General features: G+C 47.8%; 1 protein-coding gene across 1 annotated transcript; it reads left to right on the top strand.

The window, feature by feature from the left end:
* Positions 1 to 1,617: 1,617 nt before the first annotated feature.
* Positions 1,618 to 14,174, top strand: DERL1 (derlin 1). Its single transcript, XM_069731847.1, has 8 exons — positions 1,618 to 1,878; positions 5,061 to 5,172; positions 6,143 to 6,207; positions 7,130 to 7,156; positions 7,394 to 7,489; positions 9,537 to 9,589; positions 12,391 to 12,501; positions 12,788 to 14,174. Exons 1-8 carry the CDS (start codon positions 1,726 to 1,728, stop codon positions 12,927 to 12,929), a joined length of 759 nt encoding a protein of 252 aa, XP_069587948.1. The 5' UTR covers positions 1,618 to 1,725; the 3' UTR covers positions 12,930 to 14,174.
* Positions 14,175 to 16,169: the final 1,995 nt, after the last annotated feature.

The raw sequence follows: 16,169 nt of genomic DNA, 5'->3' as shown, positions 1-16,169 counted from the left end.
AGTTCTGGTGCCCAGAACTCATTTGGGCCAGGCTGAAAGGACCTGGGTTTGATGCAGGGCATCACTATGTGTGTATTTTAAGTGTCGTATCAGTGGCCCAAAGGCATTTAACCCCTTAAAAACATCAGTTACTTATTCAAATCTGTGACAATTGGCTGTTTGCCCACTTTGATGCCAGTTCTGGTGCCCAGAACCCATTTGGGCCAGGCTAAAGGGATCTGGGTTTGATGCAGGGCATCACTTTCTGTGTATTGTAAGTGTCATATCAGTGGCCCAAAGGCATTTAACCCCATAAAAACATCAGTTACTTATTCAAATCTGTGACAATGGGCTGTTTGCCCACTTTGATGCCAGTTCTGGTGCCCAGAACCCATTTGGGCCAGGCTGAAGGGACCTGGGTTTGATGCAGGGTATCACTGTCTGTGAGTTTTACGTGTTGTATCAGTGGCCCAAAGGCATTTAACCCCTTAAAAACATCAGTTACTTATTCAAATCTGTGGAAATGGGCTGTTTGCCCACTTTGATGTCAGTTCTGGTGCCCAGAACCCATTTGGGCCAGGCTGATTGGACCTGGGTTTGATGCAGGGCATCACTTTATGTGTATTTTAAGTGTCATATCAGTGGCCCAAAGGCATTTAACCCCTTAAAAACATCAGTTACTTATTCAAATATGTGAAAATGGGCTGTTTGCCCACTTTGATGCCAGTTCTGGTGCCCAGAACCCATTTCTGCCAGGCTGAAAGGACCTGGGTTTGATGCAGGACATCAATATCTGTGTATTTTATGTGTCTTATCAGTGGCCCAAAGGCATTTAACCCCTTAAAAACATCAGTTACTTATTCAAATCTGTGAAAATGTGCGATTTGCCCACTTTGATGCCAGTTCTGATGCCCAGAACCCATTTGTGCCAGGCTCGAGTGACATGGATTTCATGTGGGGCATCAATAGGTATGTAAATCAGGTGTTATATCAGTGGCACAAAGGCATTTAACCCCTTAAAAATAGCTGTTACTTATTCAAATCTGTGAAAATGGGCGATTTGCCCCCTTTGATGCCAGTTTTGATGCCCAGAACCCATTTGTGCCAGGCTGAAGTGATTTGACTTTGATGTGGGGCATCACTAGGTATGTAAATCAGGTGTTAGATTAGTGGCACAAAGGCATTTAACCCCTTCAATACCATACCTCAGTGCCCACTTTGATGCCCATTTTTGTGCCAGCCTTCTAAATTTTGTAGCTGTTTTTAAGTGTATTCACAAAAGGACACATGACCGAATATTATTATATACTCAGAATGGTTTATTTTTATACCAAAACCTGAAAAAAACAGAAAATAAAAAATAGCCGAATAAGAAACTGCTGAATAAGAAACCAACTTCAGCATCGTAGTGTGAGGCTGGTGTCAGTGACCTGGGGGTGAAGCTGACGCTTTCTTTCCTTGTCTGCTCTTCTCTAGTGCGGAGACATCTGAGAAGTAATAATAATAAACTACAACTCCCAGGAGGCCCCGCAACCAGCACGTGACTCTTTCAGTCTGATCTGGTCACGTGAGGCGCCTGAAACACCACGTGACGACTCGCTCCGAGAACTGCCGTCTGGGCGTGGTCTGGCGATGACAGCTGACAGGAAACGGCGGTGACGTCACTCGGCAGGCGAACTGTGAGCGGACACGTCAGTGCTGGGCGCAGGTACCGGGCCCGGTGTCTCTGCTGCCGCCGTTCTCACCATGTCGGACCTCGGGGACTGGTTCCGGAGCATCCCGCTCATCACCCGGTACTGGTTCGCCACCTCTATAGCTGTTCCCTTACTGGGGAAGCTCGGCCTCATCAACCCCATGTACCTGATCCTGTGGCCGGAGTATTTCCTGCACAAGTTCCAGGTAACGTCCCCGCTGCCGCCCGCAGTGACCCGTGGGAACTACAACTCCCAGCATGCCCCGAGTGCCTGGCTGCTCCATACTATAGGGGTGTCCCCTGCCTCCCCCCGGACTGTGAGCCCGTCCATCGCTTTGTTACATTGTATCACTTCATTGGACACATTTCCCGTTTCCATGGAAACCTGGTCACGTGGTCCCACGTACAGGGTTTCGCTGTTTGCTTCCTATTCGCATTTCCAGCCGTTCTTGAGACATTAGCTCCTGTTTTGTTTACAGCTCGTTGCCTTGGAGACCGACCACCTCCTGTCATGTGAGAACGTGTGCTGATGAGCTATTTTCTATAGATCTGCACGTTGTTGCCCCCTAATCCCGGCCCGTTTCTGCTGCGGTGCGTACAAGCCACATGTCGGCGGTGGTCGGTCTCCTAGGCAACGAGCTATGATGGAATGTGCTACTATCTCAGGAACGGAGCAAACGTTAATACGTAGTAAATGGAGAAAGTGCAGATAATGGAGACCAGTGAGATCCGGGGGCTGAACGCACGGCGCACACTGAAGACCCCCGCCGCCATAGACCTTGTATTGAGCTCGCCCTGAGCGTTTCTTCCTTATGGCGATCATGTGACTAGAGCTTTAAAGGGGCGATGCAGGGAGTAGCAGCTGACAGTGATCTTTAACCAGGGGCGGTGCTGGTTGCATTGTACGGGGGCAGGCGCCACTTTAACAGTTGTAATCAGAGTTTCCTCCGATCGCTGCTGTTTAACCACTTACATGCCAGCGTCCGTCGCTTTCAGCAGCATTTACGTGTCTCCATCCTTCCCGGGCATCCTCTTCAGTGCCCATGGCCACCAGCCCGCACAGTGACCGTGGGTTGACATGGCAACCAGACGCAAGATGGCTCCATTGGATTTCCAGGCGTCCGTAAATACATATTTTGCGGTACCATGTGCCCAGGCGTCCATAGCTCCCGCCGCCATCGCTGGCAGTCCTTTTATACATTATCCTTGACGATTCCCCCCCCCCCCCCCATTAGACACATCTCGTAGTCACATGACTGCAGCGGGCGTCTTGTGGGGGGCCGGGGCGTACAGGGGCTGGTTCACATGGTGCAGTGGCAGCTCAGTCCTGCGTCTCCGGCTGCTGGCAGGATACAAACCTCTAGAATAATCGAGGATTTTTAATAGAAGTTAATTATTATTTTTTATCAATTTCTGTTGGTTTAGAAACCATTGTTATTTTTTTTCTCCCTCGGAGCGCCCCTTTAAGGGTTACAGGTATGTGATCCTCCCCGCAGCATAAGCAGGGGGCAGCACAGGAGTGGACGGACCGTCACAACTGTTCGGTATCCCTGTATTATAATTCCGGATACGAGGACATGTGACGCAGCCCCCTCCCCCGGTGATTTGCATATCTGGAAGCCTGCACCTGCGATGCTTCTCTCCGCAAAGCTCCCAGGGGGCCGCAGGGCAGCAGGTGATGTCACTTACTGTACAATTAAAAAAAAAAAATCATTTTTATGTTTTCTCTAAAGGAAAACGATCATTTTAAAAGAGACATCCATAAAAGAAAAAATAATAATTCTGTGTTTTTGTGAATCATCATACAGTGCAGTTTTCATTCTGACCACTAGATGTCAGTCTGGCAGATAATTTGTCTTGGAAAGTAAGACTTTCTTTACAGCTTGTTGCGATTCCAACATCCAATAGAATGAGGAGTCTTCTGTAGCTGGGGGAAGGCGATTTTTCTAGACTCTTAATAGTTTGGATGATTTGGGAACTTATTGGTCACCCCTGCCCCCTGAGCTGGACGAGGACATAGTGGTGAAAGTCGTTACCTAACGGTCCTGATACATTGTAGCAAACTGTCAGGACAGGAAAGTGATTTGTGCTGATGGTGATTAGGATTCTCCAGACTGGCTGCAAGTGTACCAAACCCTCAGCTGTGACAAATCAGGGTTTCTGGATGTAAATGTGAACGTTCTTCTTTCTTGATGGCAGAGATTTGCTGACACTGTCTTCATATGGTGACTTTATTCTAGAAGTGAATGTTCAGGGCCCTGACCGTCAGCGGTTGTTTCTGTCGATAGACGTCAGTGCAGGAAGCACAATACATCAGGGGGAGATCCTGCTGTGACCACTGGGGGGTTGGCTTGGGATGTCTTGTTGTTACTGTTGGGAAGGGTCTACAATCCTGCTTTGACTGCTGGGGGAAAGGGTAGCATGCTCCGACTCTTGAGGATCTGGGGAAGCTATGACCACTGGGGGAAAAAAGTAAATACCTGCTGGGGTAGAGGGGAGCTCCTGCTGTGACTAGTGAGGAGGAGATTCTGGGGTTCATCTCTGACTCTTCAGGTTTGCAAAGGCTGATGTGAATAGTTGGAAAGTAGGTAGAGACCTGCTGTGATTATTGGGGGTCGTCACTTGCAGCCTGCTATGACTACTAAGGGAAATTAACTGCTGGCAGATGTGGGGAGTTGCTGTGACTAGTGGAAACAAGGGGAAGTGACCTGCTCTGATTACTGGGACATGAAGGTGAGATTTACTGGAAATCCTTGGGGGGGTGGGGTGGCTGCCGACTCTGACTCTTAAGGTACCGTCACATTTAGCGACGCTGCAGCGATCTAGACAACGATCCCGATCGCTGCAGCGTCGCTGGAGAGATGTCACACAGGGTTGTCGTAGAGGCCTCCTCTATTAGTTGGGCTACATGTTAGGCCGACTTTTGATTAGTGGAGGGTTCCTCTTTAAGGATGTGGTGAGCTACTGTGACTACTGGGAAAGTAGTTCTGTGATTAATAAGGTACAAGATGAGATCTGCTATGACTGCTAGGGGGAAGACTGCTCTGATTCTTAGGGAGGTGGGAGAGCTGCTTTGAGTATGGAAAGTAGGGAGAGATGTAATGTGACTAATGGGGTACAAGATGAGCTCTGTTGTGACTGCTGGGGGGAGGACTGCTCTTATTCTTGTGGATGTGTGAACTGCTGTTACTACTGGGGAGATATTGATGGGGCACATGCGAGAGGCCTACACGGGTGACACCACATCACCGTTAGAGGGGCGGCTGTTCTGACTACTGGGGGGACTGTGGAGCCAGACTGTGTGGCCCGGGCCCCGTATCGTGGTGTTGGTGGTTCTCGCGGACATCCGGGGAGCGGTATACGAGGTATAATCTCTTTATTTGCACAGATATGGAGACCGGTCACCGCCACGTTTTATTTCCCGGTCGGTCCCGGCTCTGGATTCCTCTACATGGTGAACCTGTATTTCCTATATCAGTATTCCAGCAGACTGGAGACAGGTAAGAAGCACGTCCTGGTGGAGGGGGGTGCGTGTCCGGTGGTGGGGGCGCGTCCTGGTGGAGGGGGCGCGTCCTGGTGGAGGGGGCGCGTCCTGGTGGAGGGGGCGCGTCCTGGTGGAGGGGGCGCGTCCTGGTGGAGGGGGGTGTGTGACCGGTGGAGGGGGCGCGTCCTGGTGGAGGGGGGTGCGTGACCGGTGGAGGGGGCGCGTCCTGGTGGAGGGGGCGCGTCCTGGTGGAGGGGGCGCGTCCTGGTGGAGGGGGGTGCGTGACCGGTGGAGGGGGCGCGTCCTGGTGGAGGGGGCGCGTCCTGGTGGAGGGGGCGCGTCCTGGTGGAGGGGGCGCGCCCTGGTGGAGGGGGCGCGCCCTGGTGGAGGGGGCGCGCCCTGGTGGAGGGGGGCGCGCCCTGGTGGAGGGGGCGCGTCCTGGTGGAGGGGGGTGCGTGACCGGTGGAGGGGGCGCGTCCTGGTGGAGGGGGCGCGTCCTGGTGGAGGGGGCGCGTCCTGGTGGAGGGGGGGTGCGTGACCGGTGGAGGGGGCGCGTCCTGGTGGAGGGGGCGCGTCCTGGTGGAGGGGGCGCGTCCTGGTGGAGGGGGCGCGCCCTGGTGGAGGGGGCGCGCCCTGGTGGAGGGGGCGCGCCCTGGTGGAGGGGGCGCGCCCTGGTGGAGGGGGCGCGTCCTGGTGGAGGGGGCGCGTCCTGGTGGAGGGGGCGCGTCCTGGTGGAGGGGGCGCGTCCTGGTGGAGGGGGCGCGTCCTGGTGGAGGGGGCGCGTCCTGGTGGAGGGGGCGCGTCCTGGTGGAGGGGGCGCGCCCTGGTGGAGGGGGCGCGCCCTGGTGGAGGGGGCATGTGGCACCGGAGCCGTGGTCTGTAGTGGTGGCCCCCAGTAGCAATGTCACGTAATTGCTATACCACTCTGTGATGTAGGAACTCCATCTAATGTCTTTTTTTCTCCTTTTTCCACTTGTATCTTCCAGGTGCCTTTGACGGGCGGCCCGCAGATTATGTGTTCATGCTCCTCTTCAACTGGATCTGTATTGTTGTATCCTTTAAAGGCGCAGTGCACCATTTGTGTCCCACACTCCGACGTGTCCTGGGTTGTGCATAGGGCTCTGCATTTAGATGGCGATGTGCTCTGCCCCATGGGGGGAAAATAGAGAAACCTCTCCATTGTTGGACCCCCGCTGATCCTGGGAGTACGGATTGAAATTGAGTTATCCCTATTAAATGTGTTAAAGGGCTTGTCCACTTTCAGAAAACTGCGGCAGAAAATAAAAGCACATTGAGTGTTAATCACCCTCCCCGGGCCAAGCCCTGAGTCTACACAGGCAGATTACTAAGCGGCGCGATTGGCTGCAGCGCTTTAATCGTGGCATCAGCATTGTAGACAAACCAAGACTGGTGGGGAATCAGTGCTGGACCTGGGGAGGGGGATTGATGCGGAGCATAGACAGCGCCCTGTGGGAATATCAATGTGGATGATGGTTTGGATCTATCTCCATGATGACTTTGCGCTGGACAGGAATCCGCAGCGGATCTGCCATCAGTAATGCAGACTCAGGTTTTGACATTTATTGGCGCTTTTTTTTTTTACTTATTTGGTTTTCTTTTAATTTACTGTATTTTTGGTTAGAAATAATGTTTGCAGTTTTCATCCAGAATCTTTGCTCATTTGGCTGCTCTGCAGTCTAAACTTACCACAGTACATGGCAGACTGCTGGAGGAGTCACCGGGGGATCCCTCAGCGAGCGCGTCTGGATGTCTCTTCTAAGTGGATTTATAAGTAAAGTTGGACGTTCAGATGCTCCTGAGTCTGTGAATGATGCCGGCATGGAAGTAGCTGTAAATGCAGTAAATTCCTTCTTCTGGTCGGCCTCCTCTCTTTCAGAACAGATTTGATTTAAAAGGGAAGTGACTGATGAAACCTTCTCTAAGCCGAATTTTCTTAACATTCGCTTTGGTAGATAACGGGAGTAATAATGGACATGCAGGTAAGATCAGAGCCTTACGCTGTGTTTTTAAGAATAATATGTATATGTGTTTATAAACACACAATTCTATATAATTTATAACTAATTTTAATAATAATTTTTAAATATATATATTTATTATTTTAAATAATGATTATTTTTTTGCAATGTTTTGCTATACGCCTCATCTAAGAAAACAATTGTTTTCAGTAAATGGGAAGCTGCAAGTAAAATGTAACCGTCCCTTTTGCCTTCCAGCTGCTGATGATCCCCCTGATCATGTCCGTCCTGTACGTCTGGTCGCAGCTGAATCGGGATATGATCGTGTCTTTTTGGTTCGGCACAAGATTCAAGGTACGTGGGTTGTAGATCTATCTGCAGGCGGCCATATAATTAATGATCTGTGTCTGCCTTACTTTACAGATGTGTTTGGTTCAGAATTTTTTTTTTTTTTTTATTACCATTTTTCGGACTATAAGATGCACTTCTTTCCCCATTTTTGGGGGGAAAACGGGGGATGCGTCTTACAGTCGGAATGTACTTACCGTTAGCGTGACGGCAGCAGGAGTCGGGCGACTCTTCCGGTGGTCCGACGCTGCAGGGCGATGATCTCACTCCCATCCTGGTGCGGCAGGTTTGGCGGTGCTCGGTGTTGCGACATTTTGTGAAATCCTGGAGTCCCCGCACTTTTAATGCCTCGATACTGTGGTCTCCAGGAAAATGGCAGCCGGAGACGGCGCATGCGCAGATTGACATCACAGCTCCGAGATTTCGAGGCCACAGCATAGAGATAATAGAAGTGGGGGCCCTCTGGGCTTTCAGAAAATGTTGCCATAGCCCCCCACACCGTTGAACCTGCGCACCAGTCTGGGCCATATCGCCAGACCACCAAACACCCCCTGTGACCACGCTCCACCAGCACTGCCGATTTCCCCCCCCCCCCTTCCCAGTAAGCTGAATTCAGGCCTGTAAGACGGACCCCCATTTGATGCATGAATTTTTTCCCCATTTTCCTTCTCAAAATTTGGGGTGCGTCTTATAGTCCGCAAAATACGGTAACCCCTTCCTGTGAAGGATATACTGGTATGCGGGATTAGGAGATAAGCCGACTCCAGTTGTAGTATACAGCCGGCATCTGTTTCTAACCGCAGCAATCAGAGCCGGCTCCAATCACTGCTGTTTAGCCACCGTCGGTCTCTGTCAGAGGTTTTTATGTTGGGCTTTTTTTTTCTGTTTTTTTTTTTTTTTCATGCCTTTATAACCTCCACCCCTATTCCAATGAGGGGCAGATGTGCTGCCATGACATTATTTGCCATATTCAGTACAAGTAATCAAATGATCGCCAATTAAAGTCCTCCAAGGGGAGTTAAAAATAATAAGAGAATAATAAAAAAATAAATAAATCCCCTCTGCTCTTTTCCAACGTGAAAATAAAGAAATGATAAACAATACAAAAAAAATAAAAAATTTAAAACTTTATTTAGAATTTATGTGTCTGATCCAAAAATTATTAAATGAACCCTTTTGGTAAATGGCGTCATGAAAAAAAAAATCCAACTGCTGCAATTGCCGTTTTTCCATTACCTCATCGTCCCCCTCCCTCCTAGAAAATACAACAAACAGCGATCAAAACGCACAATCTATCCCCAATAATGCAGAAATAAAAGCTACGGCTCGCCTTGCAACAGAAAAAAAAAAAAACCCCAAGCTTTCACACGGCTCCATCGACCGGCAAAATAAAACAGTTGCGCTAGAAAATGGGAACACAAACCAAATTATTACAAAGGTTAGAATTTTTCTCATCATGTAAAAACAAAAAGAACGCTTATATAGTTCCGCCGTCATCGTATCGACCTGGAGAATCACTCAATGCTGTAAAATAAAACTCAAAATGAATTGCCCGAGAGATAGATATATAGATATATAATTTTTTTTTTTTTCAACCATTTGTTGAATTAAGACCCCAGATCCACAAAAATACAAAGACCCTATAACAAGCCCCCTAAACATACAGACCACAACCCTAAAAGTTAGATCTTCAAATAAAAAAAAAAAAACAATTATTCAAATAGGTGTTACTGTAAGGAATATTCCTTCTTATTAGTGTATATGTTGTGCCCATTGTCCTCTCGTTAAGGCCGGGGTCACACTTGCAGGTGCAATGCAAGAAACTTGCGCATCAACACCCGGCACTGCCGCAGACACTCAGGACCGACACGTTCAGCTGCATGTGTTTCTATGTACTCCGCACACTCCAGTCCCGAGTGTCTGCGGCAGTGCCGGGTATTGATGCGCAAGTTTCTCGCATTGCACCTGCAAGTGTGATTCCGGCGACACACACAAATGCAGATGTAATGGAGGAATCTCACCGCACTGCTCACACTGTGTGTCTGTATCTTAGGCGTGCTATCTACCCTGGGTCATACTTGGATTCAACTACATTATTGGAGGATCGTAAGTATCACATCATGCTCTCCTGGTCTGTAAAGGAAATTGTATGTGGACACATTTTTGTTTTATTCTAAGCTAATAGGGAGTTACATCCTGTATTATACCCCAGAGCTGCACTCACTATTCTGCTGGTGCAGTCACTGTGTACATACATTACATTACTGATCCTGAGTTACATCCTGTATTATACCCCAGAGCTGCACTCACTATTCTGCTGGTGCAGTCACTGTGTACATACATTACATTACTGATCCTGAGTTACATCCTGTATTATACCCCAGAGCTGCACTCACTATTCTGCTGGTGCAGTCACTATGTACATACATTACATTACTGATCCTGAGTTACATCCTGTATTATACCCCAGAGCTGCACTCACTATTCTGCTGGTGCAGTTACTGTGTACATACATTACATTACTGATCCTGAGTTACATCCTGTATTATACCCCAGAGCTGCACTCACTATTCTGCTGGTGCAGTCACTGTGTACATACATTACTGATCCTGAGTTACATCCTGTATTATACCCCAGAGCTGCACTCACTATTCTGCTGGTGCAGTCACTGTGTACATACATTACATTACTGATCCTGAGTTACATCCTGTATTATACCCCAGAGCTGCACTCACTATTCTGCTGGTGCAGTCACTGTGTACATACATTACATTACTGATCCTGAGTTACATCCTGCATTATACTCCAGAGCTGCACTCACTATTCTGCTGGTGCAGTCACTGTGTACATACATTACATTACTGATCCTGAGTTACATCCTGTATTATACTCCAGAGCTGCACTCACTATTCTGCTGGTGCAGTCACTGTGTACATACATTACATTACTGATCCTGAGTTACATCCTGCATTATACTCCAGAGCTGCACTCACTATTCTGCTGGTGCAGTCACTGTGTACATACATTACATTACTGATCCTGAGTTATATCCTGTATTATACCCCAGAGCTGCACTCACTATTCTGCTGGTGCAGTCACTGTGTACATACATTACATTACTGATCCTGAGTTACATCCTGCATTATACTCCAGAGCTGCACTCACTATTCTGCTGGTGCAGTCACTGTGTACATACATTACATTACTGATCCTGAGTTACATCCTGTATTATACTCCAGAGCTGCACTCACTATTCTGCTGGTGCAGTCACTGTGTACATACATTACATTACTGATCCTGAGTTACATCCTGTATTATACCCCAGAGCTGTACTCACTATTCTGCTGGTGCAGTCACTGTGTACATACATTACATTACTGATCCTCAGTTACATCCTGCATTATACTCCAGAGCTGCACTCACTATTCTGCTGGTGCAGTCACTGTGTACATACATTACATTACTGATCCTGAGTTACATCCTGTATTATACCCCAGAGCTGCACTCACTATTCTGCTGGTGCAGTCACTGTGTACATACATTACATTACTGATCCTGAGTTACATCCTGCATTATACTCCAGAGCTGCACTCACTATTCTGCTGGTGCAGTCACTGTGTACATACATTACATTACTGATCCTGAGTTACATCCTGTATTATACCCCAGAGCTGCACTCACTATTCTGCTGGTGCAGTCACTGTGTACATACATTACATTACTGATCCTGAGTTACATCCTGCATTATACTCCAGAGCTGCACTCACTATTCTGCTGGTGCAGTCACTGTGTACATACATTACATTACTGATCCTGAGTTACATCCTGCATTATACTCCAGAGCTGCACTCACTATTCTGCTGGTGCAGTCACTGTGTACATACATTACATTACTGATCCTGAGTTACATCCTGTATTATACCCCAGAGCCGCACTCACTATTCTGCTGGTGCAGTCACTGTGTACATACATTACATTACTGATCCTGAGTTACATCCTGTATTATACCCCAGAGCTGCACTCACTATTCTGCTGGTGCAGTCACTGTGTACATACATTACATTACTGAGCCTGAGTTACATCCTGTATTATACTCCAGAGTTGCACTCACTATTCTGCTGGTGCAGTCACTGTGTACATACATTACATTACTGATCCTCAGTTACATCCTGTATTATACCCCAGAGCTGCACTCACTATTCTGCTGGTGCAGTCACTGTGTACATACATTACATTACTGATCCTGAGTTACATCCTGTATTATACCCCAGAGCTGCACTCACTATTCTGCTGGTGCAGTCACTGTGTACATACATTACATTACTGATCCTGAGTTACATCCTGTATTATACCCCAGAGCTGCACTCACAATTCTGCTGGTGCAGTCACTGAGTACATACATTACATTACTGATCCTGAGTTACATCCTGTATTATACCCCAGAGCTGCACTCACTATTCTGCTGGTGTAGTCACTGTGTACATACATTACATTACTGATCCTGAGTTACATCCTGTATTATACCCCAGAGCTGCACTCACAATTCTGCTGGTGCAGTCACTGAGTACATACATTACATTACTGATCCTGAGTTACATCCTGTATTATACTCCAGAGCTGCACTCACTATTCTGCTGGTGCAATCACTGTGTACATACATTACATTACTGATCCTGAGTTACATCCTGTCTTGTAATCCTGAGCTGTGCTCTCTGTTCTGCAGACCTCGGAGCTGAAATCTCCCAGCTTTTCTCTGCACAGGTTCCTCCGGTGATTCTCACTCACCCCAGACATAAATGATGAGGAGGATTTGTTAGACGTGGCAGGGATGTCCTAGATGTGAACCGACCATAATGGAGTGCAGCTCCTAGTAACAAGAATCTGTTGTTTTTCCTTCTCTGTTGCAGGATCGTCAATGAGCTGATCGGGAATTTGGTCGGACATCTTTTCTTTTTCTTAATGTTCAAATATCCAATGGACCTCGGGGGCAGGAGCTTCCTCTCCACACCGCAGTTTTTGTGAGTTAACTCGCTACCTTCACCTAAAATTCAGCCTTCATTAATTATCCGCTAAAAATGAAACTGAAAGTAGAAGCGTAATCCTTCTTAACCCCTTAGCGCCCCTTGTGGGCTCTATCCGTCCTGATGATCACGTGAGGTCCGGGATGTCACACACGGCCAGACTGCAGGCAGCGGAGCGTCATCCCTGCTCGTGCAGTCACAGCCACGCAGTCGGGATCCGGAGAGTCTGTGATCGACAGTCACATTAATTACAGGATGACCGATCTTTTGTTCTTTTTCTCAGATACCGTTGGTTCCCCAGCCGGAGAGGCGGCGTCTCGGGATTCGGCGTGCCACCAGCAAGTGCCAGACGAGCAGCAGACGATCAAGCAGGAGGCGGGGGACGACACAACTGGGGTCAAGGATTTCGGTTGGGCGACCAATGAGGTCCCCCATGTGATACTGAACTTTTTTTCTTTTTTTTAAATCTTTTCTTTATAACTTTATGAACTGTGAACTTTTACAGAAAATCCGACAACACAGGAGAGAGAGAGAGAGAGACTGCTGACACGGCGCCGCCGCCTCCATCTCAAATCTTGTAATCTCCCTGCCAAAAGGGGAGCGACGTCAGCAAAGTGTTCTTAAAGGGGCGGCGATGATTTACATCAGTAGATCCTTCACTTGGGCGCAGGGCGGACTCACTCCTGTGCGAGGCTCTGCAGGCTCCTGTGTCAGCAGATGGGGTCGGACTGCAGATCACAAAACTGTTCCTTCCAACGTTGTTAAGGAATAAAAAAAAAAAAACAACAACCTGAGATTTGTTTATTAAAACCATATTTAATTGGACTTTCCGGTACCATCCGGCCTCCGCGGACTGCAGATGGTCACCGCTCTGCCATGCAGCAGTTGTAGTGTTCATCTTTTTTTTTTCCCCATAGAAAGGAACATTGGAGAGGGTGTCACATATTGATGTTGCCTTATATTGTGTCTTATCCTCTAGTCACATCCAAAGCTGCAGATTCCGATTTTTTTGCTTTGAATCGCTGGGCTTTACCGGCTCGATGCAGAGCCGTGGATGGATTCCTCCGGCGCGGCTGTCAGTCATGTCTTCGTGATCATGCATCCGGTCGTGTCCAAAACTAGAGTCACTATCACCCCTTACCTCCGCAGCCAGGTTTTTATTTATTTCCTTTTTCAGGAATCCTAGCTTTGTATTTCTCCAACTACAAGGCCGTGCGCACACGCTGCGTTTTTAGTTTTACTTCTGTCACCAAACCCGAAGGATTTCATAGCTCCAGCAAAGTGAATGTGATTCCTGCAGTCCCATGCGCACTTTGCTTATTTTTTTTTTCCTTGCATATTTAAATGTTAATTCTTTTCCTCGTTTTTTCTGCTGATTTCACCCCTACCAGCAAGTGGGCAACAATCTGCACAAAAAAAACGCACGTATTTTACTCTGCACTTTTTTCTGCCTAGAGATGCTGAAATTTCTGCTGCAAATACATCACGTGTGCACATACCCAAACTGTTTTTTTTTTTTTGTTTGTTTTTATTTATTTTAATTCTTTTTTTTTTTTTTTTTCATTAAGTTGAAGTTTTTAATTTACCAAATCCTGTACTGAAATGCAGAAAATAAATTATTTGTGGGGTGCAATGAAAAAAAAAAATTAAAATAATTTTTTTTTAATCATTCTTTTGTTTGTTTCTTTTTTTTTTTCCTCCACCTGATATTCTGGGGATGAGCACGGCTGAGGCAATACCAAATCTTAGTTTGAGTTTGTTTTAGGCCATGTTCCCTCTTTTTTTATTTTGAGTTCTTCAGCATATTTTTCAAGAACTGTAAAAGGCAGCAGAAAATGTAAGAAATGTGGAGGATGGGGGTCTTCACTAGATCCCCAGCTGCGATGACAAGGCATCAACGCCTATTTATTCAGATGGGGGGGTTGGCTTTGATTCCACTGCTGCAAAAGGGGTTAAACCGGTGAGCACCAACTGCGGTGACTGTTATGAGACGCAACGGTCGCCCACCGTATCGGCTCCGGAGCCCCCTCCTTGCACTAAACGTGACGTGTCAGGAATCTGATCTTCTGATACGTCGCTTTCTACGACTCAGTGATGGATGTGAATGGAGAATAAGAAGATAAACGCGATTCTGCGGCGCCCTCCTGGCCTGACATTGATTATCTCGTGCCGATGGCTCCCGGGAGCAGAACGGGCATTGTCACTTCTTGAGCTTGAGGTGTCGGAAGCTGGAAAAATGAGGAAATGTCAGGATTTGAGGGACTAACAAGAGACATGATGGCTCAATCAGAGCTTGTACAGCCGTCCTGACTCGTGCCTACCAAAAGTGGTCCGAGGAAGGTCAACTGGTGACCGGACAGTAATGGCGTGGGTGCCCAAAGTGAGGATTTAACCTGTCCGGTCTGAACCCATAAAAAAGCTACTGTCGCAAACATTGCTGAAACTGTTCCTGCAGTGTTTGATGGAAAATTGACAGAACACGTAACGTATCGCACCCTGCTGCTATCGGCCGAAGGTGCCTACAATGGACACCAGACCTGGACCATGGAGAAACAGAAGGGGCAGCCTGGTCTGATGAATCATGTCTTCATACGTGGAGGGCTGTATGACCTTGTGTACAGATGGCACCAGGATGCAGTATGAGAAGAAGACCTTGCCGGTGGTGGTAGAGTGATGTCATCGTTGTGCTGCAAAACCTTGTCGTGGCATGTTCCACCTACATAACCATGCTATAGACCTGGTAATCCACGAAGTCACTAATGGCAGTGCCCATTTAGCAGGAGGCTGCCCCCCGGCCACATTGCAAAAACTGCCCAGCAAGGTGACACAGATCAAGGTCTCTGAATCCCCAGATTTCAATCTGGTCGGTCATCTTTGGGATGTGTTGGGAAGACGTGTCGATCCATGGGGGCCGCACTGAGCATACTTACCGCATCTGCTGCGAACGTTTTGTATCCGATACTAACAGGGCGCCCCCCACAGGCCGTGTGGTGTCCACATCTCTATGGTTAAGGGCTGTTCAGCGACAGATTGTGAGGTTTTAAAGGTTTGGCAACTGATATGGAACTGCCTCAATAAACCATGTATATCCACATGGTGAGACCCTTCTCCCACAATTTTGAGAACGAAGGCCGCCATCCTCCTGTGTGAACGGGGTGCTCGTGATTGTGGGCGACATGCGTTCCTACAGCCAGAGCAGTGGTCGCGCGTGCTCACTACGAATCTGTTCACTCAGGACTTTCGAAGGATCGATGTGCTTAAGGATGTGGATGGTAAAAAGTGACAAACCATGTGCAGTTCAGCCGCTGTCAGTGAGAGGCAAAAATTAATAACCTGCCGGAAATTGGGTTCCTTAAGGGAGACTAAATCCCACCACTGCCTTACATCTTCCAGCCTCAGGACAGTGCATCGTCCTCTGGAAAATGAGGCGTGTGTAGGGAGCATGTCCTGTGACTACTCAGGCAACAGTCTCCGCCTCCATGACTCCAATTAGGTCATTTGCATACTGTACATGCAGGGGTCTGGGTTCATTTTCATAATGCAGCGGCAAAAAGATGTCCATAGGACCATGGTAATAAAGCTAATCAACTGCATTAGTAAGTATTGGTGGCATTTTATATCCTTTATAACTACCTCATGACTGGCTTTATTTATTTTCCTTTTCT

This window comes from Ranitomeya imitator, chromosome 6 (assembly GCF_032444005.1).
Source record: "Ranitomeya imitator isolate aRanImi1 chromosome 6, aRanImi1.pri, whole genome shotgun sequence".
Classification (NCBI taxonomy): Eukaryota; Metazoa; Chordata; class Amphibia; order Anura; family Dendrobatidae; genus Ranitomeya; species Ranitomeya imitator.
This window is presented reverse-complemented; position numbering and strand designations above follow the sequence as displayed.